This window comes from Pan troglodytes, chromosome 19, assembly GCF_028858775.2.
Source record: "Pan troglodytes isolate AG18354 chromosome 19, NHGRI_mPanTro3-v2.0_pri, whole genome shotgun sequence".
Lineage (NCBI taxonomy): Eukaryota > Metazoa > Chordata > Mammalia > Primates > Hominidae > Pan > Pan troglodytes.
Genome location: NC_072417.2, coordinates 51470531 through 51497309, shown reverse-complemented (window position 1 = coordinate 51497309; position 26779 = coordinate 51470531). Strand labels below are relative to the sequence as shown.

Here is a 26779-nt window from a genome sequence, read left to right as displayed (position 1 = left end):
CCACGCCTGTAATCCCAGCACTTTGGGAGGCCGAGGCGGGTGGATCACCTGAGGTCAGGAGTTGGAGACCAGCCTGGCCAACATGGGGAAACCTCATCTCTACTAAAAACACAAAAATTACCCAGGCATGGTGGCATGTGCCCATAATCCCAGCTACTCGGGAGGCTGAGGCAGGAGAATTCGCTTGAACCTGGGGGGGCGGAGGTTGCAGTGAGCCGAGATTGCACCACTTCACTCCGACCTGGGTGAAAGGGGGAGACTTGGTCTCAAAAAAAAAAGACAAAATTGCTCTACCATCAAAAAAACTCAGCACTTGTATTTTTCAAAAAAAATTTTTTTTTTTTAGTACTGTGAGATGCCTGATTTTCACATCAATTTAAAGTCTTGGTCAGGTGCGATGGCTCACAGCTGTAATCCCAGCACTTTGGGAGGCTGAAGCAGGCGGATCACCTGAGGTCAGGAGTTCAAGACCAGCCTGGCCAACACGGTGAAACCCCGTCTCTACTAAAAATACAAAAATTAGCCAAGTGTGGTGGCATGTGCCTGTAATCTCAGCTTCTAGGGAGGCTGAGGCAGGAGAATCACTTGAATCCAGGAGGTGGAGGTTGCAGTGAGCTGAGATCATGCCACTGCACTCCAGCCTGGGCGACAGAGCGAGACTCCATCTCGAAAAAATAAATAAATAAAAAATAGTCATAATATAGCAAAGATAACAGTAATACAGAAGAGTCTTTAAAAATTATATTAGAGCAGATCAAATCTTCTTGAAGTTTAACAGGCATGGCAAAGCCCAATCTTAAGATAACAAGTCAGCCGGGTGTGGTGGCTCATGCCTGTAAACCCAGCACTTTGGGAGGCCGAGGCAGGAGTATCACTTGAGCCCAGGTGTTTGAAAATGGCCTGGGCCACATGGTGAGACTCCATTTCTACTAAAAATACAAAAAACTAGTCAGGTATGGTGATGCATGCCTGTAGTCCCTAGTTACTCTGGAAGCTAAGGTCGGAGGATCACTTGAACCCAGGAGGTCAAGGCTACCTCCTCGTAGTGAGCAGTGATCACACCACTGCACCCCAGCCCGGGCAAGAGGACTGAGACCCGTGGGGAAAAAAAAAGATATCAAGACAAACTGCACCAGCCTGGAAATTGGAGAAAACAGAAAACCTTCACCACCTTTGTAACGATCACCAGAAAAGTGTAAGGAAAATTCAGTATGAAAAATTGTTTAAAGCATTACTTGCCCAAAAGAACAGGAAAGTAAGTCTGGAGGCCCATCAAGCAAGGCTGGTAGAGAAGATGGGCCCTTTCCTGAAGATTCAGCAGGCAAGCCTGCTCTCCTCACCAGCTGCCTGTCATAGTGTTTACAATGGGGTAGGCTCCTGAGGTTGCTTCGGGTTGAGTTTTTAATTTTATTTTTATTTTTTTGAGACGGAGTTTTGCTCTTGTTGCCCAGGCTGGAGTGCAACGGCATGATCTTGGTTCACCACAACCTCCACCTCCCGGGTTCAAGCAATTCTCCTGCCTCAGACTCCCGAGTAGCTGGGATTATAGGCATGTGTCACCACACCCGGCTAATTTTGTATTGTTAGTAGAGACGGGGTTTTTCCATGTTGGTCAGGCTGCTCTGGAACTCCCAACCTCAGGTGATCGCCCACCTTGTTCTCCCAAAGTGCTGGGATTACAGGCGTGAGCCACCGCACCCTGCCTAGTTTTTAAATGTTTGTTTTACGTTTGCCTTTACTGAAAAACTATCTTAGAAAGTTTATTCTGGGCTGGGCGTGGTGGCTCACGCCTGTAATCCCAACACTTTGGGAGGCTGAGGAAGGTGGATCACCTGAGGTCAAGAGTTCGAGACAAGCATGGCCAACATGGTGAAACCTCGTCTCTACTAAAAATACAAAAATTAGCCAGGCGTGGTGGTGGGTGCCAGTAATCCCAGCTACTCAGGAGGCTGAGGCAGGTGAATCACTTGAACCCAGGAAGTGGAGGTTGCGGTGAGCCGAGATCGCGCTACTGCACTCCAGCCTGGATGACAGGTGAGACTGACTCAAAAATAAAAAATAAAAATAATAATAATTAGTTGGGCATGTTGGTGTGTGCCTGCAATCCCAGCTACTCTGGGGGCTGAGGCAGGAGAATTGCTTGAACCCGGGTGGTGGAGGTTGCAGTGAGCCAAGATCACATCATTGCACTCCAGACTGGGCAACAGAGCAAGACTCCGTCTCAAAAAACAAACAAAAAAAAAGAAGGTTTATTCTACAATAAGTACCTGTCTTAAAATGCAGTGATATGGGGACTTTTATTCTATTCACTCTGTGCAAATGCTCCGTGATACATACCTTCTAAAATCATATACATTCAGGCTGGCTATGGTGGCTTGTGTCTGTAATCCCAGAATTTTAGGAGCCCAAAGCAGGTGGATCACTTGAGGTCAGGAGTTCGAGACCAGCCTGGCCAACATGGCAAAACCCCATCTCTACTAAAAATACAAAAATTAGCCGAGTGTGGTGGCAGGCACCTGTAGTCCCAGCTACTAGAGAAGCTAAGGTACAAAAATCGCTTGAACCCAGGAGACAGTGGTTGTAGTGAGCCGAGGTGCCACCACTGCACTCCAGCCTGGGCAACGGAGCAAGACTCCGTCTCAAAAAATAAATAAATACAACAGAATAAAAATTAAAATAAAAAAATCACAGGCCGGGTGCAGTGGCTTACGCCTGTAATCCCAGCACTTTGGGAGTCTGAGGCGGGAAGATCCCTGAGGTCGGGAGTTTGAGACCAGCCTGACCAACACGGAGAAACCCTGTCTCTACTAAAAATACAAAATTAGCCGGGCGTGGTGGCGCATGCCTGTAATCCCAGCTACTTGGGAGGCTGAGGCAGGAGAATCGCTTGAACCAGGGAGGTGGAGGTTGCGGTGAGCGAAGATCATGCCATTGCACTCCAGCCTGGGCAACAGGAGCGAAACTCCATCTCAAAATAAATAAATAAATAAATAAAATCATATACACTTATATAAGCGTGCACACACACAAACACAAATATATTGACACACATACCCAATAACAACTATGAAGGTTATTTAGAAACACAGGAAAAATACTTAGGTTGTTACCTGAAAATGCCTGACACAGAATAATATGTATCTTTTCCAATATATGCCTATCTAGGCAGGCACGGTGGTATATGTCCATAGTTCCAACTACTCAGGGGGATCACTTGAGCCCAGGAGTTCAAAGATCATCCCACATAGCTTCCCAAAGCATTGGGATTGCAGGCGTGAGCCGCTGTGCTCAGCCATTACTTTGATATTTCTAAGGTAAAAATAAAACTCCAGCAGGGTATGGTGGTTCATGACTATAATCTCAGCACCCTGGGAGGCCGGAGCAGAAACATCCCTTGAGGCCAGCAGTTCAAAACCAGCCTGAACAACATAGTAAGACCCAGTATCTACAAAAAATTTAAAAATTAGCAGGCAGGGTGGTATGTGCCTATAGTCCTAGCTACTTGGGAGGCTCTGGTGGACTGCTTGACTGTAGGAGTTCAAGTTGCAGTGAGCTATGATCACGCCACTACACTCCAGCCTAGGTGACAGGCCAAGACCCTGTCTTAAAAAAGAGAGAATAAATAAATAAAACTCCCAGGCCCCCAATTAATTGTGAAACATCTGCCATTCTTACCAGCTTTGCACATCATGGAAGCCAGCAATTTAGAGACAATGGAGCCTCTTTTTCTCATCTTGCACTGCTTGCTGTAAGGAAAGTAGGGTATCACGCCGATGATGCTCTTGGCACAAGAGGTCTTACATGCATACACCATGATCAGGAGCTCCATGATGGTGGTGTTCACGTCCCTGTAACAAAGACACAGCAAATCTCATCAAGGGATCTACAACACAGTATTCCCTGTTCCAAAAAGTGTCAGCAGTGTGTTACTCATGCCTTTATACAACCTAAGGTGCAAGGCAGAAAAAAACCAACCAATAAATTCCTCTTTTCTCAGGCCTCCATAAGATCCCCCATCATCTGCTCTCAACTGACCACCCTACTTAAGTACTCTCAGAGGAGCGTGTCCACAAGCTCCCACTATGTGCATCTGTGCCCCAGGAGTCGGCCTGCCCTCAGTCATCAGTCAGAGGAAATTTCCATGCCAGTGGCCCTAAAATTAATCCCTCCAAATGGCACACCTATGTAAGGAATTCTCTCTCCTCTCCTGCCTCCACCACTGACAACCCATCGGCCACAAACATTCTGTTACTTCCATTAACACGACTCATAACCACTCTCCCCTCTGCTCCCCTTTGCTGTACATCTTACACTATCTCCAATTTATCTACTCTCAGTCTCTCCCAAATAGTCCAGTGAAGCTTTGTTTTCATAAAGGTCATCAGTGGCCTCCATGCGGCCATGTCCACGGTCACTTGGCTTCCAGAATGCCCCTCTCTGGTGTCCTCCTTCCACCCTTGGTTTCTTTTGCTGGTTCCTCTTCTCCCCAGCCTCACGTCCCAGGACTTGCTCATGTGTCCTCTCTTTCTGTTCCCTCTCGTCCTTTGGGCTTCTCATCTAATTTCACAGCTTCATAGATGGTGGCAACTCTCAAATTTACAACTCCAGTCCAAAGTTGAGGATCCGCCCCTCCCCTCTTGCCTGGCCACACCTGACCCTGTTCAGTCCTCCCACAGCAGCTCACACCGCTAAGGGGCTTGCTCTAGGCGTTCCCACTGCCTGCAATGCTTTTCTCCCCACCTAGTCACCTGACTCTCCCTCACCTTCTCTAGTCTCTGTTCAAATGTCACCTCCACAATGAGGCCTACCCTGTCTGCCTCTCTCTGCCCTCTCACCACTATCATCTCACCATGCTGTCTTATTTTTTTCCAAACCACTCATCACCTTCTAGATAATCTATGTCTTTATTATGCTCACTTTATGTCTTCCTCCACTGGAATATAAACTCCACAAGGACAAGGACTTTCTCTGTTTTAATCATGGAGGCATCTTGCATACGTGTAACTAACTGTAATTCACATATTGTAGACATTCAAAATAAGTATTTGTTAATGAAAGAAGGAGTGAATGGAAACACAGAACATTCGGGTGAGTAGATTCTCTGTCACTATACAACAAGTCTGACATCTGATGAGTTAAAAGAGACTTTCACCCTGTTAATTAACTTAGGAAAAAAAAAAATTTTCAGAAAAGTATTCTATGGGAAGGATAAGAGTGGAGGAACAAGGCTTTCCATTACTGAACTCAGATAAGGACAGTCTTGTTTGAAATACAGGAAAACTTCAGTTAATGGATGGAATTTTCTTAATTTTAAATTTCTCTTTTATTTTTAGTGCTACCACTAATCTGTAGTAAAATGAAGTATAAGATGTATCTGACAACACTAAATCATTTTTTTGTTTGTTTGTTTTTGAGACAAGAGTTCTGCTCTTGTTGCCCAGGCTGGAGTGCAATGGCATGATCTCGGCTCACCGCAACCTCCACCTCCCAGGATCAAGCAATTCTCCTGTCTCAGCCTCCCGAGTAGCTGGGATCACAGGCACGCGCCACCATGCCCGGCTAATTTTGCATTTTTAGCAGACAGAGCGTTTCTCCATGTTGGTCAGGCTGGTCTTGAACTCCCGACCTCAGGTGATGTGCACGCCTGGGGCCTCCCAAAGTGGTGGGATTACAGGCTTTTTTTTTTTTTTTGAGACGGAGTCTCACTCTATCACCCAGCCTGGAGTACAGTGGCGCCATCTTGGCTCACTGCACCCTCTGTCTCCTGGGTTCAAGCGATTCTCATGCCTCAGCCTCCCAAGTAGCTGGAATTAGAAGCGCATATCACCACGCCCAGCTAATTTTTGTATTTTCAGTAGAGACAGGGTTTCACCATGTTGGCCAGGCTGGTCTTGAACTCCTGATCTGCCCGCCTCGGCCTCCCAAAGCTCTGGGATTATAGGTGTAAGCCACCTCGCCCAGCCTTTTTTTTTTTTTACTTCGAGATGGAGCCTTGTTCTTTTACCCAGGCTGGAATCCAGTGGCGTGATCTCAGCTCACTACAACCTCTGCCTCCTGCGTTCAAGCAATTCTCGTGCCTCAGCCACCTGAGTAGCTGGGACTACAGGCGCTCATGACCATGCCCAGCTAATTTTTTGTATTTTTAGTAGAGACAGGGTTCCACCGTGTTGGCCTGGCTGGTCTCAAACTCCTGGCCTCAACTGATATGCCCACCTCGACCTCCCAAAGTGCTAGGATTACAGGCATGAGCCACCACATCTGGCCCTCAACACTAAATGTTATTTCATGGTATTTCACAAAGAAGACCATGACGTCCAAACTCTGCAACATGGACAAGACTGAGAACCCGAGTTAACACAAGCTTACGTCAGGTATGGAACAATGCAAAATGAGACACGGAGAGAAAATGAAAGGGGTGCTGAGTGATTCTGATTAGAGGAATATGAAACTGACAAAAGACAGGGGCACAGGATAAGTATTGAAATGTACAAAAATAAAGAACCAGAAGGACTTGAAAATGAGAAGGATCAGCAGTCACCCTTCTGAAGTCCTAAATTCTAAGTCCAGGGGTGCCCTCAATGCCTACCCATCCCCTTGGGTAATCCACACAACCTCTGTGCATTTATCCAATGGAATCACACTTGTCTGTAAGGACATAAAAGTACCACAGACACAGAAACCAAGGAGCCAGAAGCCGTGTAAGTTGTTGTGTGCCCGCCCCTTCCCTACCCCGATGCTGGAGGTAAAGGGTTAAGATGTGGGCACAGGTGAGTCCTCCACTTCCACCCTGGTTTGGTGGCAGACCTGGGAAAGGGGAAAGAGGACAGCAGCAGGAGGGGCAGTTGGCGCTCCGTGCCCCCACCTCCAGCTCTGCTGAGAATCCTGGGTGTCACAGCAGAAGGTGAAGCTAGGGCACCGTGGCAAAGGCCCTCCACACCCTTCCTCCTTCAGAGCACACCCGTTTGCCAGGGCTATAGGATGCAAGGACAGGTCTCCCCTGCCACTCCTCTTCCCAGGAGAGATGGGGGTTTTGTGACTTCATCCCAATAAACCAAAGACCAGGAGAGAAAATGTTCAAAATTTAGGTGAAAAAAATGTGTGTTCCAAGACTAAAGTCTCCCGAAATGGCCTTCTTCTTCCCTTTCGTTGGTATTATATATGTATATACACAAATTAAGCATGCAGCAACTTTCAGACTCTCTAAGCTAAAAAATAATGCACTAGACAAACTGATTTCTAGACATTAAAAATTGTTCTGAGTGAAGAACTTCATACACAGAAGCATTTAGGGACATTTGTGGACAAACACACAATGGAAAGTGGGGCTTTAAGGCCAGGTGTGATAGGCTCACCTTCTATATTGCTGGAATCTCAGCAATATAGGAGGTCGAGGCAGGAGGATCACTTGAGGCCAAAAGTTTGAGACCAGCTGGGCAATACAGTGAGACCTCCATCTCTACAAAAAATGAAAAAATGAGGTGAGCATGCTGGTGCATGCCTGTAGTCCCAGCTACTTGGGAGGCTGAGGGAGGAGGATAGTTTGAGCCCAGGAGTTTGAAGTTGTAGTGAGTTATGATCTCACCACTGCACTCCAGACTGGACAACAGAGCAAGACTCTACCTCTTAGAAAAAAGAAAAAGAAAAAAAAAGTAGGGCTCCAGGTGATCACCCTCCCTTCCAGAGTGCCAGAGACAGCCTCGCTGCATTGAATCTTCTATACCTAACTTAAACATATGTGACCAAACAATTTCCAGAACACAGGTGTGTCAAAGGTCACACCAGACAGGAATACACATTCCTTCAGTACAGTTTTTTATCCTCTCAGCTAATTTATGTAATAAAACAGTAAATAATGATCACTTTTATATGCATTAAAAGCTTAAAGAACCCCAACTAAGAAAGGTCTCTTCCCCTAGCCTCTGTTTCTTTTGGGGAGAGGAGGGAACTAGAAATGCTTCCCTGCAAGTTTTACAAAATTCTGGCTGTTAATTGTTAGGAAACTTAATGTATACTATTATCATTAACAGCCTCTACTCCAGGCTGGGCGCAGTGGCTCACACCTGTAATCCCAGCACTTTGGGAGGCTGAGGCAGGTGGATCACCTGAGGTCGGGAGTTCGAGACCAGCCTGACCAACATGGAGAAACCCCGTCTCTACTAGAAACACAAAATTAACCGGGTGTGGTGACACATGCCTATAATCCCAGCTGCTCAGGAGGCTGAGGCAGAATTGCTTGAACCTGGGAAGCAGAGGTTGCGGTAAGCTGAGGTTGCGGTAAGCCGAGATCGCGTCATTGCACTCCAGCCTGGGCAACAAGAGTGAAATTCTGTCTCAAAAAAAAAAAAAAAAAAAAAAAGAGCCTCTACTCCGATACTTGGTTATTTCCACCCGTTAAGAACACTAAGTGGCTGGACACGGTGGCTCATACCTGTAATCCCACCACTTTGGGAGGCCGAGGTGGGCAGATTGCCTGAGGTCAGGAGTTCAAGACCAGTCTGGCCAACATGGTGAAACCCCGTCTCTACTAAAAATACAAAAATTAGCCAGGCATGGTGGCGCCAACTGTAGTACCAGCTACTCGGGAGGCTGAGGCAAGAGAATCACTAGAACCTGGGAGGAGGTGGTTACAGTGAGCTGAGATTGCACCACTGCACTCCAGCCTGGGTGAAGGAGTGGGACTTTGTCTCAAAAAAAAAAAGAAAGAAAGAAGGAAAAACACTGAAAGAACATGTAAAAGTCAGCAGTTATGTCAGAAAACTTAGTTTTCTAAATTCTAAATTGGTAAGATATACTAATTTTAAGACTATTATAACTCTTCCTGGCTGGCCATCTATCATTATTTTAAACACTCATGCCTAAACTGAAACCCAGAAAGCAACACTTCTGCTGGATACTCACTTCGAAACGGTTTGGATGATGAAAACATCTTTTCCCCTCACAGACTCTTGAATTTGTACTCTCGTTTCTGGCAGGAAAAGGAAAAAGAAGAGAGGGAAAGGCATATAGTTCAAATTTTTCAAAATACACAAAAAAATCTGTATTATTCCCTAATGTAATAGAATATGGCAACTCAAACTGTTATAAGACTCAGTAGGCTTTAGATGTTACAAGGGATAATACACATACTGCCATTAATCACTTTTTAAAACACAGCTTTAAGAGGGAATTACATTTCTGACTTGAAATAAGTAAATGTATAATTCTCACCCCTTATATATACAAACAGTTGAGTGCTGTACCACTCCGGGCATAGTAACTTTTTTTTTTTTTTTTTTTTTGAGACGGAGTCTTGCTCTGTCGCCCACGCTGGAATGCAGTGGTGCGATCTTGGCTCACTGCAAGCTCTGCCTCCAGGGTTCATGCCATTCTCCTGCCTCAGCCTCCCGAGTGGCTGGAACTACAGGCGCCCGCCACCACATCCAGCTAACTGTTTTGTATTTTTTTAGTAGAGACGGGGTTTCACCATGTTAGCCAGGATGGTCTCGATCTCCTGACCTCGCGATCTGCCTGCCTCAGCCTCCCAAAGTACTGGGATTACAGGCGTGAGCTACCGTGCCCAGTCTGAGCACAGTATCTTTATAGACAATCATAGGCCAGGCACAGTGGCTCATGCCTGTAATCCCAGCACTTTGGGAGGCCAAGGCGGGCAAATCACCTGAGGTTAGGAGTTCGAGACCGGCCTGACCAACATAGAGAAACCCCGTCTCTACTAAAAATACAAAATTAGCCAGGCGTGGTGGCGCATGCCTATAATCCTAGCTACTCGGGAGGCTGAGGCAGGAGAATCGCTTGAACCCAGGAGGCGGAGGTTGCGGTGAGCCGAGATTGTGCCATTGCACTCCAGCCTGGGCAACAAGAGCGAAACTCCGTCTCAAAAAAAAAAAAAAAAAAAGAAAATTATATACTCATTCAATCAGCAGCAATTATCAATTCAGAATGTATTAGGTACAAAACATTGTATGTTGTGAGAAACAAAGATAAATAAGACCTAATATCCCTACTCTCAAAATATGTGTGATCAGTCATAAAGAAACAATTAGACAAATCCATAATGGGACATTCTACAAGACAACCTCTTCACTGTCACAGGAAGAAAACGGAAGAGGTGAGGGGATTGTTCTAAAATAGAAGAGACTAAAGAGATATTTTTTTAAAAAATCCCTTGAACTAAGAATCCTGGTTTGGGGTGGAGGTGTTGGAAAAAACAACTATAAAAGACCCTTTAGGCTGGGCACGGTGGCTCACACATGTAATCCCAGCACTTTGGGAGGCCCAGGCAGGCGGATAATCTGAGGTTAGGTGTTTAAGGCTAGCCTGGCCAACATGGTGAAACCTCGTCTCTACTAAAAATACAAACATTAGCTGGGCTTGGTGGCACACACCTATAATCCCAGCTACTCAGGAGGCTGAAGCAGGAGAACTGCTTGAACCTGGGAGGCAGAGGTTGCAGTAAGCCAAGATCGCACCACTGCACTCCAGCCTGGGTGACAAAGCCAGATTCCATCTCAAAAAAATAAAAAATAAAAGACCCTTTAGGACAATTAGGGAAATGTGAATATAGGCCATATATTAGATGATTAAAGAATCGTTGTTGGGCTGGGTGCGGTGTCTCACACCTGTAATCCCAGCACTTTGGGAGGCCAAGGCGGGCAGATCACTTGAGGCCACAGAAAAAAAAAGAATTGTCCTTAATTGTTAAGTTAATTATCTTTTCCTTTTTTTTTTTTTTTTTTTTGAGACAAGGTCTTGCTCTGTTGCCCGGGCTGGAGTGCAGCGGCGTGATCCCAGCTCACTGCAACCTCCACCTCCCGGACTCAAGTGATCTTCCTGCCTCAGCCTCCCAAGTAGCTAGGATTACAGCTGTGTGCCACCAACCCTGGCTAATTTCTTTATCTTTGGTAAAGACGGGGTTTTGCCATGTTGCCCAGGTTGGTCTCGAACTTCTGGTCTCAAGTGATCCACCCACCTTGACCCCCACAAAGTGCTGGGATTACAGGTGTGAGCCACCACGCCCTGCCTGTAGTTAATTTCTTTAAATGTGATAATGGTATCATATTTATTTAGGTGAAAGTAATTATTCCTAGAGGATGCATGGTCAAGTATTCAAGGATTAACTGTCTGCAACTTACATTTTTTTTCTTTTTTTGGGACACATCTCGCCCTGTTGCCTAGGCTGTGGTACAGTGGTGCAAATATGGCTCACTGCAGTCTTGACCTCCCGGGCTCAAGAGATTCACCCACCTCAGCATCCCAACGTGCTGGGATTACAGGAGTGAGCCACCGCACCCGGCCTGCACTTAATTTCAAATGGTTCGCCACATACATATTCATATGGCAAAATGTTAACTGTTCAAGCTAGGCGGTAGTTCACTGTACTATTCTTTCAACTTTTTTATATGTTTGAACATTTTCATTAAAAATGTAGGAAAATAGTTTGGGAGGCTGAGGTGGACGATCATTTGAGGTCAGAAGTTCGAGACCAACCTGGCCAACATGGTGAAAGCCCGTCTCCACCAACAACACAAAAAATTAGCCGGGCGTGCTGGCACACACCTGTAAGCCCACCTATTTGGGAGGCTGAGGCAGGAGTATCGCTTGAACCTGAGAGGCGGATGTTGCAGTGAGCCAAGATTGCGCCACTGTACTCCAGCCTGGGCAATGGAGCAAGACTCTGTCTCACAAAAAAAAAAAAAAAAAAAAAAAAAAAAAAGTAGCAAAATGGGAACAGATTGTGAAGATAAGAGAAAAAAAAATGTTGGAAAAAACAGAATACAAGTTTACAAAAGAATGTGGTATGATGTTAAGAAAATGAGCTTTACCAGCCTGAGCAACATGGCAAAGCCCTGTATCAAAAAAAAAAAAAAAATTATGGCTGGGTGTGTGTGTGTGGCTCACACCTGTAATCCCAGCACTTTGGGAGGCTGAGGCACGAGAATCACTCGAACCTGGGAGGTGGAGGTGGCAGTGAGCCGAGGTTGCCCCACTGCACTCCAGCCTGGGTGACAGAGCAAGACTCCATATTAAAAAAAAAAAAAAAAATAGCCTGGCAGCATGGTGCCCACCTGTAGTACCAGCTACTGGGGAGGCTAAGGTGGGAGAAGCACATGAGCCCAGGAGGCAGAGGCTGCAGTGAGCCCTGATCATGCCACTACACCCCAGCCTGAGTGACACAGAAAGACCCTGTCTCAAAAAGAAAAAAAAAAAGAAAAGAAAAGAAAATGAGCTTTAGAGTCAGGGAGATCTGGATTCAAACTGGACCTCGTACCTAACATCAATCCCTGAACTCCTGAACTCAGTTTTTCAGTATCTGGTAACAGTAAGAAATTCACAAATATTACTTCCTTCCTTCCCAATAAACACCAAGTATTTTCTCTCCCTTTATTCAGAAACTTGGAGAGTGGACCAGTCTCCTGGAGTCTTATGCCACTGCTTCTCCCTTTCACCTTCCCTCCTAGACTCCAGACAAAGAACATCATTCAGTCCCCTCTAGGGGAAGAATCTTCTCCAAACTCTCCTTGCAGAGTTTAATTATACTTTTTCCCTACTGACGCCACATAGGGATCTTGGGAGACAGAAAAGAGGCAGTAACGGAGATAAACATGGGAACAGCAAAACTTGTGCCTTTTTATCAAAGCCTCCTGTAGGCTTTATAATATGTAAATATTTGATAAAATCCTGTAGGGGGGCCAGGCCTGGTGGCTCACACCTGTAATCCTAGCACTTTGGGAGGCTGAAATAGGAGAACTGCTTTTGCCCAGAGTTTGAGATAAGCCTGGGCAACATAATGAGACCCTCGTTCTACCAAAAAAAAAAAAAAAATGTTTTTTTAAATCTTCTAGTGGAAAAGGAACAGGAATAAGTATATATTGAGCACCTACTGTGTGCCAAAAACTGGTAGGCACACAAGTTATCCCACTTAATCCTCAAAACAGCCCTAATTTACAGTTTATTTATAGTTTAGAAAGGTTAAATAACTTGTCAAGGATAAGGTGTGTAACTCTCAAGCCCATGCAAGCTGTCCATCGCTCCTGCTAAAATAATTTCTTTTTTTTTTTTTTCCCCTGAGACAAAGTCTCGCTCTTGTTCCCCCCCAGGCTGGAGTGCAATGGCACAATCTTGGCTCACTGCAACCTCCACCGCCCGGGTTCAAGCGATTCTCCTGCCTCAGCCTTCCCAGGAGCTGGGATTATAGGCGCCTGCCACCAAGCCCAGCTAATTTTTGTATTTTTAGTAGAGACAGGGTTTCACCATGTTGGCCAGGCTGGTCTACGAACTCCTGACCTCAGGTGATCCGCCCACCTCGGCCTCCCAAAGTGCTGGGATTACAGGCGTGAGCCACCACGCCTGGCCTAAAATAATTTCAAATATCCACCATTGCTAAAGAAATTACAAAGATCACTTTCTATTTATTTATTTTTGAGACAGGGTCTCACTCTGTGGTATGATCACACCTCACTGCAGCCTCCACCTCCTGGGCTCAAGCAATCCTTCCACCTCAGCCTCCCTAGTAGCTGGGACTACAAGTGCAAACCACCACTCCTGGCTAATTTTTGTATTTTTAGTAGAGACAGGGTTTTGCCATGTTGCCTAGGCTGGTCTCAACTCCTGAGCTCAAGGAATCTGCCTGCCTCAGCCTCCCAAAGTGCTGGGATTAGATGCATGAGCCACCACACCTGGACCTACAAAGGTTAAATAACACTTTTTTTTTACAACTTGGGAGAATTATGTAATGACATGTATCAATTAGCAAAAAGTATTTCTTAACAATATTTTATGAAGTCTAACCCAAGGCAGCTTAGGTGCAAATAAAGACTAACTAAAACTGTGGTCACACAGGATTTAGTCATCCTGTCTAAGGTGACAGGATTTACTCATCCTGCCTAAGGTGACATAAATTTAAGCAACAGTTGAGCTCATGTTCATTCAGTTGACCAGCTGGTTCAAATATGTCTGCAGCTTTTACTGAATGAAGTCTCAGAACTGGAGTTCAAGCCCCAGAAATGACTTGCACCAGGGTTACATATCTAGCTGGTATTAGTGAGAGTTAAAAAACCACTCTGTTCTACCTTGCCTGCCTGACTTCTTGCTAATGGAAATGTACAACTGAATCAAATCGTTTCAATAGTAAAGGATGAAGGACAGAGCCAATATGCCACATTTCACAAAAAGGTCAATGTTCCACATGCCCAAGATAGCTCACCTCTGTTAGGTTCCTGGTAAACCTGCACTTTGCCCATCTCCACCCCTAGCCGCCTAGAGAAGAGAAAGGGGGAAAAAGCTGAAAAAGTAATAGAAGAAACCCAGTATCTTTACTATTTAAGGAGACTCGTAAATCGATAAGAGTAAAATAAAATAAAATTATTCTTCTTATAAAATTTAAAGTCAACATTAAATTGTCACATCAATCCATTACCTAGCCCCTCACCCCAACCCCATGTCTCCCCAGGAAGGACTATGCAGTCCCGCTCTGCCTGCCTCACCAGCCATCTTCCTTGGACACTCTGTACTCCAGCCCACGTTCCTGAGACACACCAAGAACCCCTCCTGCATGCTGCAGAGGCTTGGAATCTGCTGTCCCCTCTGCTTGGGGGGCTCTGCCTCCAGACCTTCACTTGGTGGCTCATTCAGGTTTCTCAACTCACACACCATCCCTTCAGTTTAAAAGCACTTCAGCACACATGCTAAAGCAGAACAACCTGCCCCATCATTACTTTCACACAGTTTTCTTCATAGCATTGACATCATCTGAAATTACCTTGTTTGTTTTGTTGACTTGATTTCTGTTTAGCTCCCATACTAAAATGTAAATTTCATAAAAAGGATGGATCTTGACTCACTGATAATCCCCAACATCTAGATCAAGGTCTAGTACACAGTAGTAGGGGTACAATATTTGTTTAATAAATATCTAAAATTATACTAAACTATAAGCTATAAGTTATTTCATATAATATACATGTTAATGTTCTTTTTTTGAGACAGAGTCTCGCTCTGTTGCCCAGGCTGGAGTGCAGTGGTGCAATCTCAGCTCACTGCAACCCTCCTGCGTTCAAGCGATTCTCTTGCCTCAGCCTCCCAAGTAGCTGGGACTACAGGCGCCCGCCACCACGCCCAACTAATTTTTTGTATTTTTAGTAGACGCGGGGTTTCACCTTGTTAACTAGGATGGGCTCGATCTCCTGACCTCGTGATACACCCGCCTTGGCCTCCCAAAGTGCTGGGATTACAGGCGTGAGCCACTGCACCCGGCCCCAGTGTGCTTTATACTCAAATAATTTTATATATATATAGCACCTAACACAATCCTTGGCACTTATAAGGCACTCAATAAATGTCTGCTGAAAGAATACGTAGGGAGATGGGATAGTTTACAAAAAGAATAGCCCTTAATATATACAGATGAGACATACTACATGAACATCTTGCATGATGAAAAAAACGATACATGATGAAAAAAAGATATAATTATTTTATAATTATAAAATATCTGCTTTCAAGTTTAACAATAACTGCTAATCTGATTATCAAATTTAAAGCATCACATAATGAATATAGATTTTAATGGTACAATTATAACTCACTCTGCAATTTTCTTTGATAGCTCCATACATGATGAATTCGAGTTTGCTGAAAACAACACCAGACCACCTTTGGTTATGTTCATCTTGGTTTCTAATTCAGGTGGCGTCACACAAAACATCAAAACCTTCTTGGTTTTCCAATTTTCAGAGCCTAGAAGGATATAATACTTATTAAAAACTGCCATATGATATGAAATATACCTGAATGAATTTTTTTAAAAGCAAATGACTTCAGCTGAAGGAAATTAGTTTCCATCCTAATAGTATTTTTTAAATATTATATATATATGGACAAACAGAAAGTTCAGTTGGATTTCAGGGTCCTAAATTTATGGAAATACATTATCACATGATGTTCACAACCACTAAGAAGAAATGATAAACTTACAAGAAAGGCGGAGCTGAAGAGCTCAATGTTTTACTGATTGCTGCTTAAAGTCAATTATGGACAACCTCCTTTTATTCTCTGACAACAAAATTCCTCCTGGATTAACACACAGAAAAATGGCAGAGCCATTAGCGAGAACAAGGACTGATTAATCCTTAAACAAAGAATAAATGACCCATCTACACCCAGCTTTTCCTGTAATCCTTGTTTACCATAAAACCTTTCCCGGCCTTTCAGCTGCCCTGTGTCATGTCTAAAACTGACCTCTCATCTTCATTTTCCTCAAGTGGAACACGGGCTGACTAGATAATCACCTTGAAGGACACTTAAGCGACCACCCAAATGACAGTTATGGTCACACCCAAATTTTGGCAGTGGGCCAAAAATAAAAAGGTCCCTGGCTTATAAATCATCAGTGCTGGTCAGATGTGGTGGCTCACGCCTGTAATCCTAGCACTTTGGGAAGCCAAGGCAGGCGGATCACGAGATCAAGAGATCGAGACCATCCTGGCCAACATGGTGAAACCCTGTCTCTACTAAAAATACAAAAAATAGCTGGGCATGGTGGCGCGTGCCTGTAGTCCCACCTACTCGGGAGGCTGAGGAAGGAGAATGACGTGAACCTGGGAGGCAGAGGTTGCAGTGAGCTGAGATCGTGCCACTGCACTTCCAGCCTGGCGACACAGCAAGACTCCATCTCAAAAAAAAAAAGTCGTCATCAGTGCTGAGTGTCCTCATCACATAATGGAGATGCTAGATGGGAGGAACAGCAACAATCCAGCAGGCTGTGGGCAGGGGGGCCCTTTCTCAGCAAGCCCACTGCATTTCCACAGTTGTATGTTCACCTGGGACCTCTGGGAAGGCTGGTGTAGATCATCAATGAGCTGAAACTAAGCTAATCTTTTTCATTATTCTCAAATTTTAATTATACAAGTAAAACACAAACACATCCTCCCTATAAAAACCTGAAACATGGCTGGGCGCAGTGGCTCAGACCTGTAATCCCAGCACTTTGGGAGGCCAAGGCAGGCGGATCACAAGGTCAGGAGTTCAAGACCAGCCTGGCCAAAAGGGTGAAATCTGTCTCTACTAAAAATACAAAAATGAGCTGGGCGTGGTGGCGGCTGCCTATAGTCCCAGCTACTCTAGAGGCTGAGGCTTGAGAATCGCTTGAACTCAGGAGGCAGAGGTTGCAGTGAGCCAAGATTGCACCACTGTACTCCAGCCTGGGCAACAGAGCGAGACTCCGTCTCAGAAAAAAAAAAAACCTGAAACATGATAGTTAAGGATAAAGTCACCAGCCTCGATCCCAGGTCCTCCCCAGAAGTGAGGGTTCTTATCAGTTTGGTAGGGACAACATAAGACTTTTTCTATGCATTTATACATCTGACCTCCATAAAAATTATATATGGCCAGGCACAGTGGCTCACGCCTGTAATCCTAGCACTTTGGGAGGCCGAGGTGGGTAGATCACTTGAGGCCAGGAGTTCGAGACCAGCCTGACCAACATGGTGAAACCCCATCTCTACTAAAAATACAAAAAAATAAAAATAAAAATAAGCCAGGCATGGTGGTACATGACTGTAATCCCAGCTACTCATGAGGCTGAGGCAGGAGAATTGCTTAAACCCAGGAGGCAGAAGTTGCAGTGAGCTGAGATCCACTGCATTCCAACCTGGGCAATGAGAGCAAAACTCCATCTAAAAAATTAAAAAAAAAAAAAAAAAGGCCACGCAGTGGCTTACGCCTGTAATCCCAGCACTTTGGGAGGCCGAGGTGGGTGGATCACCTGAGGTCAGGGGTTCGAGACCAGCCTGGCCAACATGGTGAAACGCTGTCTCCACTAAAAATACAAAAAATTAGCTGGGTGTGGTGGTGCACGCCTGTAGTCCCAGCTACTTGGGAGGCTGAAGCAGGAGAATTGCTTGAACCTGGGAGGCAGAGATTGCAGTGAGCTGACATCATGCCACTGCATTCCAGCCTGGGTGACAGAGTGAGACTCTGTCTCAAAAAAAAAAAAATTAATTAATTAAAAAAATACATATCTACGTGTGTGTGTGTGTGTGTATATAAAATGTTTCAAACACAAAAAGACGTAATTGTGCAATTGTATCTATAATTTGCTTTTTCACTAACCAGTCTATTTTGGCAATCTGGGTTAGAAGATACAGACTTGGCCAGGCATAGTGGCTCACGCCTGTATCCCCAGCACTTTGGGAGGCCAAGGCCAGAGGATCGCTTGAGCCCAAGAGTTTGCGACCAGCCTGGGTAATGTGGTGAGACATTACCACCTCTACAAAAAATTTTAAGATTAGCCAAGCATGGTAGTGCATGCCTATTATCTCACCTACTTGGGAGGCTGAAGTGGGAGTATGACTTGAGCCCTGGAGGACAAAGCTGCAGACAGCTATGTTCATACCACTGCACTCCAGCCTGGGGGACAGACTGAGACCCACTATCCAAAACAAACAAACAACAACAACAACAAAAAAAAACAAGAAGATATTATAATAGAGACCTATTTTGCACAGTCCCACTAGCACTTCCTGCAGAGGCATTCCAGCTGGCACAACCCAGGAATCTGTAATGGGAAATATGGCAGACTACAATGCAATTTACCTTAAATTTGCCTATGACTTATAAACAGAAATGTATACACAACTAACCAAAGCCCTAAAGTGACCAAGGTGGACAGTGGCATCTATACCATGGAAGTGGCTTTGGGGCAGAGATCAGCAAATTACAGCCTACACAGGCCAAATCAGGTCCCTTGAAAGCCTATTTCTGTAATACAGGCAGTAGCACAGCCACACTCATTTGTTTACAAATTGTCTCTAGATAACAACAAAAGCAGCAAGTATGCCCCACAAAGCCTGAAATATTTATTATCTAGTCCTTTACAGAAAAAGTTTGCTAAGGCCTTTTACGGGACAATGTAGCATCTGCAAAGGCTACTAGCAGAGTGGCTGGTATAAATGAAAGAAATTGGCTGGGCGCGGTGGCTCATGCCTGTAATCCCAGCACTTTGGGAGGCTGAGGCAGGCAGATCACGAGGTCAGGAGATCGAGACCATCGTGGGTAACACGGTGAAACCCCATCTCTACTAAAAAATACAAAAAATTAGCCGGGCGTGGTGGCAGATGCCTGTAGTCCCAGCTAATCGGGAGGCTGAGGCAGGAGAATGGCATGAACCCAGGAGGCAGAGCTTGCAGTGAGCCAAGAACGCGCCACTGCACTCCAGCCTGGGCGACAGAGCGAGACTCCGTTTCAAATAAAGAAAAGAAAAGAAAAGAGAAGAAGAAAGAAAGAAAAGAAAGAAAGAAAGAATACGTTTAATCATCAACATTCTGGAAGGGATCTTAAATACTTCTAAAGCCATCTCTCAACCAATAAACATGTGTGTTTAAGAACAAAAGGTATGGCCAGGCACAGCAACTCACACCGCTAATCCCAGCACCTTGTGAGGCCAAGGTGGGCTGACTGCTTGAGCCCAAGAGTTTGAGACCAGCCTCGGCTACATAGTGAGACCTAGTCTCTACAAAAAAATTTAAAAATGAGGTGGGAGGATCACTTCAGCCCAGATGGTCAGGGCTGCAATGAGCCATGATTGCACCACTTCACTGCACTCCTGCCTGGACGATGGGAATGCGACCTCGTCTCAAAAAAATAAAAAAATAAAAAAATAAAAAATTGCCGGGCACGGTGGCTCATGCCTGTAATCCCAGCACTTTGGGAGGCCGAGGCAGGTGGATCACGAGGTCAGGAGATCGAGACCATCCTGGCTAACACAGTGAAGCCCCGTCTCTACTAAAAATACAAAAAATTAGGTGGGCGTGGTGGTGGGCGCCTACAGTCCCAGCTACTCGGGAGGCTGAGGCAGGAAAATGGCGTGAACCTGGGAGGCGAAGTGGGCAGTGAGCTGAGATCATGCCACTGCACTCCAGCCTGGGAGACAGAGCGAGACTCTGTCTCAGAAAAATAAATAAATAAATAAATAAATAAATAAATAAATAAAGGGTGTTACAGGTCCAGGAAAAGAAATAAAAACAAACTAATTTTCCTGTAGTTGTAAATACAGGATTTGGAGTCAAACTCATGTTTGCATCTTGAAATACTTCCCCTAAACTCACAGTGAGGACGTGCATAAGTTATCTAATACTCAAAATCTCTTAGCCTCAGTTCTGCCATCCATACAACTGTGAAAACTGACCCCACAGGTGACTGTAAAATTTCTGCAAGGCACTTAACACAGTGCCCTGCATATCGGACATGCTACCTATGAACTGACTTCTAACATCTTGATTATCTACCATATAAGTACAGTAACAGCCATGGGGGGGAGGGGCATTTTTTTTACACCCCCTAACCTTCAAATAAGAAGCTCCTTAAAGTACAGCAGGATTCCTGATAGGAGTTGGAACACTTAGAATGAAAGTATTTTAGAGGTAGGAAGAGATCTTAGAGGTAGTTCAGCCCATCCCTCCTAAATCTTTTGTTCAAAGCCCATCTGTAGGAATCCTGCCAAGGAACCACTCAACAGAAGCTTGAACAGCCCCAGGGTCTGATGCCCACATCTGCTGAGGGCCCATCATTCCAAATTCTTCCTTAGAACATGCTGTGGCCAGGCGCAGTGGCTCATGCCTATAATCCCAGCAAATTGGGAGAGCGAGGCAGGCGGATTACCTGAGGTCAGAAGTTCAAGACCAGTCTGGCCAACATGGTGAAACCTCATTTCTACTAAAAATGCAAAAATTAGCTAGGCCTGGTGGCACACGCCTGTAGTCCCAGCTACTCACGAGGCTGAGGCAGGTGAATCGCTTGAACCTGGGAGGCGGAGGTTGCAGTGAGTAGAGACTGCACCACTGCACGCCAGCCTGGGTGACAGAGCAAGACTCTGTCTCAAAACAAACAAACAAAAGAACATGCTGAGATTCCTCTTCCTGCAGCTTCTGCCCACTGGTACTTGCACTCTCCTTAGAGATTTATGGGAAACATCAAATTCCTTTTCCACAGGACGGCCTCCAAACTATTTCAAGATAGCTCTCCTGCCTTTGTATATTTTTTCCAGGATATTTCCTGAAGTCTTTCCTTATCTCTCATGGTTTAAAATGGCCTGCAACACCCTGCATGTGGTCTCTGACGTTCTAGACTTCAGATATAGGCTTCTATATAGAAGCCTAACCTAAGACCACCCTCAAAATGACATGGTGGAGTGGACTGGGGAGCATCCACTTGGAAATGACAATCAACATAGTCATGTTTTGTGACTATTCACTTCACAAGTTATTCAAACATAAGGGCTGTTTATTTTTCTTTTTTTTCTTTTTTTTTTTTTTTAAGATGGAGTTTCACTCTTGTTGCCCAGGCTGGAGAGCAATGGCGCGATTGCGGCTCACTATAACCTCCGCCTCCCCGGTTCAAGCAATTCTCCTGCCTCAGCCTCCTGAGTAGCTGGGATTACAGGCATGCGCCACCACACCCGTCTAATTTTGTATTTTTAGTAGAGACAGGGTTTCTCCATGTTGGTCAGGCTGGTCTCAAACTCCCAAGCTCAGGTAATCCACCCGCCTCAGCCTCCTAAAGTGCTGGGATTACAGGCATGAGCCACTGCGCCCGGCCATAATGCCTGCTTGTAGTTTTAGTTCTCCTTTCTCCTGTTGGTAATTAAGGCTGTGTTCTTTACCAAGCTTCAAGAAAAGTTATAAAGACTATCCTCAAAAACATAATAATCATCGAGATGGGGCTGGCAGGAGGCTTGTTAGCACAAGGTTTTAGTGTGAAATGAGAACACTCCCTTATTTTCCCCATGAGCTATAACTGCTTTATGTTTATTCTAAATTTACTCTAGAATGTGTGAGAATTATTTATAACATGTATGAAAACACACCGTTTTCAGAGAATCTTAGCACCTTTTAAAGAGCAAATCATACTCCTCTTTTGAATAAGATTTGAGAATGTTAAGTCTCATGAATGAAGAAACCACACTGAGAGATCATTTCCTTTGGACAGACTAGCAGTCATTTCAAAACCACTCACCCACATTTCAGATGGGGAAGACTCACACTGAAGTGTGTTGTCTTCCCTGTACAGCATCTACTGTGTAAATACCTTCTACTTAAAGATGGCTGAAGTAGGAGTGTGAAGAGTTGGGTTTGCCTTCCAGCTACTAGGCCATGTGGACATCACTTGTCCTTGCTGGGCCTCAGCCTTTACCTTCCAGACAAGAGATATAACCTTGGTAAAAAGATTTCCCCATCAGAATTTAAGGTCCAGGCAGCAGAGATTATTTTTTACCATGATATTCTCTGCTGTATACCCTGTGCAGCTGCCACACGGTAGAGGCTAAACAAATGATTGCTGAATAATGCCTGACCTCAATGAGTCACAATGATTAACAAATGAAATTGAAAGATGAACTAAAAGGCATCATAAAGTATAAAAACCAGCCAGGCGCAGTGCCTCAGGCCTGTAATCCCAGCACTTTGGGAGGCCAAGGTGGACAGATCACCTGAGGTCAGGAGTTCGAGACCAGCCTGGTCAACATGGCGAAACCCCTACTAAAAAATACAAAAATGAGCCGGGTGTGGTGGCATGCACCTGTAACCCCAGCTACTTGCGCAGCTGAGGCAGGAGAATCGCTTGAACTTGGGAGGCAGAGGTTGCAGTGAGCTGAGATCGCGCCACTACACTCCAGCCTGGGCAACAGAGCAAGACTCTGTGTCAAAAAATTAAAAAGTATAAAAATTTATGTTTATTGGATGGGCATGGTGGCTCACGCTTGTAATCCCAGCACTTTGGGAGGCCAAGGCAGGCAGATCACAAGGTCAGGAGTTTGAGACCAACCTGACAAACATGGTGACACCCTGTCTCTACTAAAAATACAAAAAATTAGCCGGGCGTGGTGGCGCATGCCTGTAATCCCAGCTACTCAGGAGGCTGAGGCAGGAGAATCGCTTGAACCCGGGAGGCAGAGGTTGCAGTGAGCTGAGATCGCGCCACTGCTCTCCAGCCTGGGAGACAGAGCAAGACTCTGCAAAAAAAATAAAAATAAAAAAACTTATTATGTATGTTTATTAGTGATGTGCCTCACTCCAAGGAAATCTGTTTTTAATATCAATATTGATGAGAATTTGAAGGGCAAATTCTAAACCGAATTACTCTTCCACTCCTCTATGATCCCAGGCTCTGCTTATCTCTCCAACAGAATGTTAACTCATGCCTAACATCTGAGTGTTCACAATGCTTATGACAACCCAGTGAAGCAAGCACTAGAATGAGACCCATTTTAGACAGGGAAGCTAGGTTTCCAGATGAAGAAACTTACTCAAGGCTGCAAAGCCTCTAAGCCGCAAAAATAGCTCGGTCTCAGCATGATTTGTAGTAGTTAGTCCTATGCAACAGTGGGCTGCACAGCCTGTCTCTCAACCCACACAGAAAACGACTTGGCACCCCGCTGAATTCTGCATACAGAGAGCAAAATCGGACAAATACCCAGATTTTGAAAAATGTCTATTGTAAACATGCCTTGTTTGGAAAACAATTTATATAATAGTGCCAAAGAAAGAAAACAGAAGTTTGATTCGGTATTTCCACTTCGGGTAATTATCCCAAGGAAATAAGGAAAAAGCTATATGCTCAGTGATGGTGGTCAACATAAGACTTTTCAAAGAACAAGTACACCAGACCTGTGTAAAGGTTCCATAATAAAGTAATTAAGTAAAACACAGAATAGAAATTCAATAAATATTCAACACGACGCAAAAGTATCTATGAATGACTTTAAGTGGAACGAGCTCAAATCACAACTGAGTAATAATGGTACACACGAGGGCAGCAGGAAAGGAATATGGACAAAAAGGATATGCTTTAGTGGGGTTCAATAATGTGGTTGAATTATTTCTATTTGTGCAATTAAATTTTTTAAACACTAGAGATCACACCTCCTCAAGCCCCAAAGCCCCATTCCGCATTTTCATACTCCTTTCAAAAGCTAAACATCCAAACGGAGCCAACATTAACATAGGAGAAAAATTATTATCATCAAGCAGAATACTTAAAAATTTCATCACGGTTCCCCCTCAATCTCTGCTGGGGTGAGTTCTGAGTTGGATAAAATCATCCTTTAGGAGGTGAGAGATATATTCGTAACTAGCAAAGCCAGGTAAATTAAAATCAGGGGCTCCGTGTCAGCTTAGGGACGGAGAATGGCTGGGTCTGGGCTTGCTTTCAGGGCTGCTCACCACAGGTCCCATCATCAGGGTTCGACTCCCCAGCGGCGCCTCAGGGAGCGGAGAGAGCCCAGGCACCGGACGCCCGTCCCCCGCCCCCGCCGACCCCTGGCGGGAGAGGAAGAAGGGAGGGAAAAATGGAAGGGCCGCGGGCGCGAGGTCGCCCCAGTGAGCCCCCAAGCAGCCACCACCCAGGGACCCCGACCCGTCCGCCTGCCGGCACCGCGGGCTCCCCGCCCCTTGCACCTGCGCCCCGCAATGCCGGAGCCAGCCAGCCCTCGCTGCCGCTCGCCACTGGCTCCCGCCCGCCTACCTGGCCCCGACCCCAGCCCCGGCCCCGCCGCAGCCTCAGCTGCAGAAGGAAGAAAGCGCCGGGTCTCCTGGCGGCCTCTCTAGTAGCAAAATGGCGACTCCATGCCCAAGATTCGCGTCCGCGGCGACTGCGAGGCCGGTGGGCGGGGAGGGGCGGGGGCGGGGGCGGGGCTAGAGCCCGGACAGCGGAGGCACCTGGCTGGGGGCTGTGGGCGTGGCCCACCAGTGGGGAAGGCGCGGGGCGTGGGTGTAGCCACAGGGGTGGAGTCGGGCTGGCACGATGGGCGGGGCGGTGGGCGGGGATGCGCCTGTTTTGGTCCCTGGGGAGCTGCTAGCCCCACACCAACTGTGACAGCCCAGGCAGGTTACAAGGAATGAATGTGGACAGAGTATGACATTTGGAATTACAAATACCTGGGTTCAAGCCTCCACTGGCCTGTAACCTTGGACAAGTCATTTCAACCCTCTGAGCTTGTTTCCTCATCTGAAAAACAAAGATAGCAGCACCCATTCCATAAGACTGTTGTGAGGATTAAATGAGACAATACGGCCAGACGCGGTGGTTCACGCCTGTAATTGCAGCACTTTGCGAGGCTGAGGCGGGCGGATCACGAGGTCAGGAGTTCGAGACCAGCCTGACCAACATAGTGAAACCCCCGTCTCTACTAAAAATACAAAAAAAAAAAAAAAAAATTAGCCAGGCGTGGTGGTGCGCGCCTGTAATCCCAGCTACTCAGGAGGCTGAGGCAGGAGAATCGCTTGAACCCGGGAGGCAGAGGTTGCAGTGAGCCGAGATCGCGCCACTGCTCTCCAGCCTGGGTGACAGAGCAAGACTCCATCTCAAAAACAAAACAAAACAAAACAAAACTGTGCTAAAAGCACAGTTCTGGGTGTATAATAAATGATCAGTTTTTTGTTCGTTTGTTAGTTTTTTGTTTTGAGATGGAGTTTCGCTCTGTTGTCCAGGCTAGAGTGCACCGGCGCGATCTCAGCTCACTGCAAACTTCGTCTCCCGGGTTCAAGCGATTCTCCTGTCTCAGCCTCCCGAGTAGCTGGGATTACAGGTGTGCGCCACCACGCCCGACTAATTTTTTGTATTTTTAGTAGAGACAGGGTTTCACCATGTTGGCCAGGCTGTTCTCAAACTCCTGACCTCAAGTGATCCGCCCGCCTCGGCCTCCCAAAGTGCTGGGGTTACAGGCGTGAGCCATCGCGCCCAGCCATTATCAGTTATTATCGTTATTTGCCTTGTCGCCTTTTTTTCTTTTATTATAAAGGAATTGGTACTTTTGGTATCCATTGCCTAAGTTCTTTATAACTTAGGTAATGTTTACTCTTTATTGTATGGATAACATAATAATAGCAAACACATGGTCCTCTTTTAAGTGCTTTACATATATTAACGGTAACTTATTTAATCCTCACAAGAGCATAAGGTAGGTGTTGTTATCCTCTCCATTTTAATAGTTGTGGGAACTGAGACGACGACGTTAAATAACTTTTCCAATGACAAAGCAGTGGACAGAATTTCGACCCAGGAGGCTTTGCACCAGTCTTCACTTACCTAATCCCTATACCACATCTTCTCTCCAATTCTGCTTTGGATTTTTCACAATAATGAGGCATGAAATATTCATCAGAGGTTGCAGAGCTAGCTAGAGTCTTTATGGTTCAACGTCTTATTTTAGAAACGAAGAATACAAGCATCTCAACTAACGAATTATAAATTAGGTGAGACTTCGTGAAATGGAGTCGTTTGAAACATTTCCTTTGCCTGACAACTTTACAGGGACACACCTCTTTGTAAAGAGCAAGACCCATGAGCCCAGTGATTATCTGCATACCAAAATTGATTCCTCTTCAGCGGTACCTCGGCTGGGCTCACGTCCCTTCTGCGCTGGCATCTAACTCCGGTCACAACCCCCACCTCTCTGCTGTGGCTGGCGTAGATTCCACGCGTCACATGTTGGCATGTGACTGGATCTGGCCAGTCAGAGAAGTTCATCCCTCTCCGCTCGCTGATTCGCTCCAAAGATAGGCTACTGAGCCAATCGGAGCCCACGAAACACCGTCTCCATCCCTGCGCCGGGACTGGAGAGGCTTACTCTCTCCTGTTGATGCTGCAGCTGCTGGGATGCCAGGAGGGGAACCGCCTGAGGAAAGTGCTGAGAGAAAAGAGAGGGAGGGATACAGACCGGGCCCAGATGAGTTTGCGCTGAATCTGAAGTCGGTAGGTCCCTGGACATTTCTATTATGGAAGCCAAGAAGAA

At 45.6% G+C, this 26779-nt stretch overlaps 1 protein-coding gene across 11 annotated transcripts in view; it reads right to left on the bottom strand.

Moving 5' to 3' along the window:
* The window catches only part of PRPSAP2 (phosphoribosyl pyrophosphate synthetase associated protein 2), a 76236-nt gene extending 49776 nt beyond the window's left edge, over window positions 1–26460 (bottom strand). Inside the window, 7 exon segments of one of the 11 annotated variants that reach the window (NM_001280188.1) lie at window positions 3676–3848; window positions 8899–8965; window positions 14201–14253; window positions 15582–15732; window positions 15970–16065; window positions 24924–24993; window positions 26354–26442. In NM_001280188.1, coding sequence (NP_001267117.1) covers window positions 3676–3848; window positions 8899–8965; window positions 14201–14253; window positions 15582–15700 — 412 coding nt within the window. In that variant the 5' untranslated portion in view covers window positions 15701–15732; window positions 15970–16065; window positions 24924–24993; window positions 26354–26442. 11 annotated transcript variants of the gene reach the window in all.
* Window positions 26461–26779: the final 319 nt, after the last annotated feature.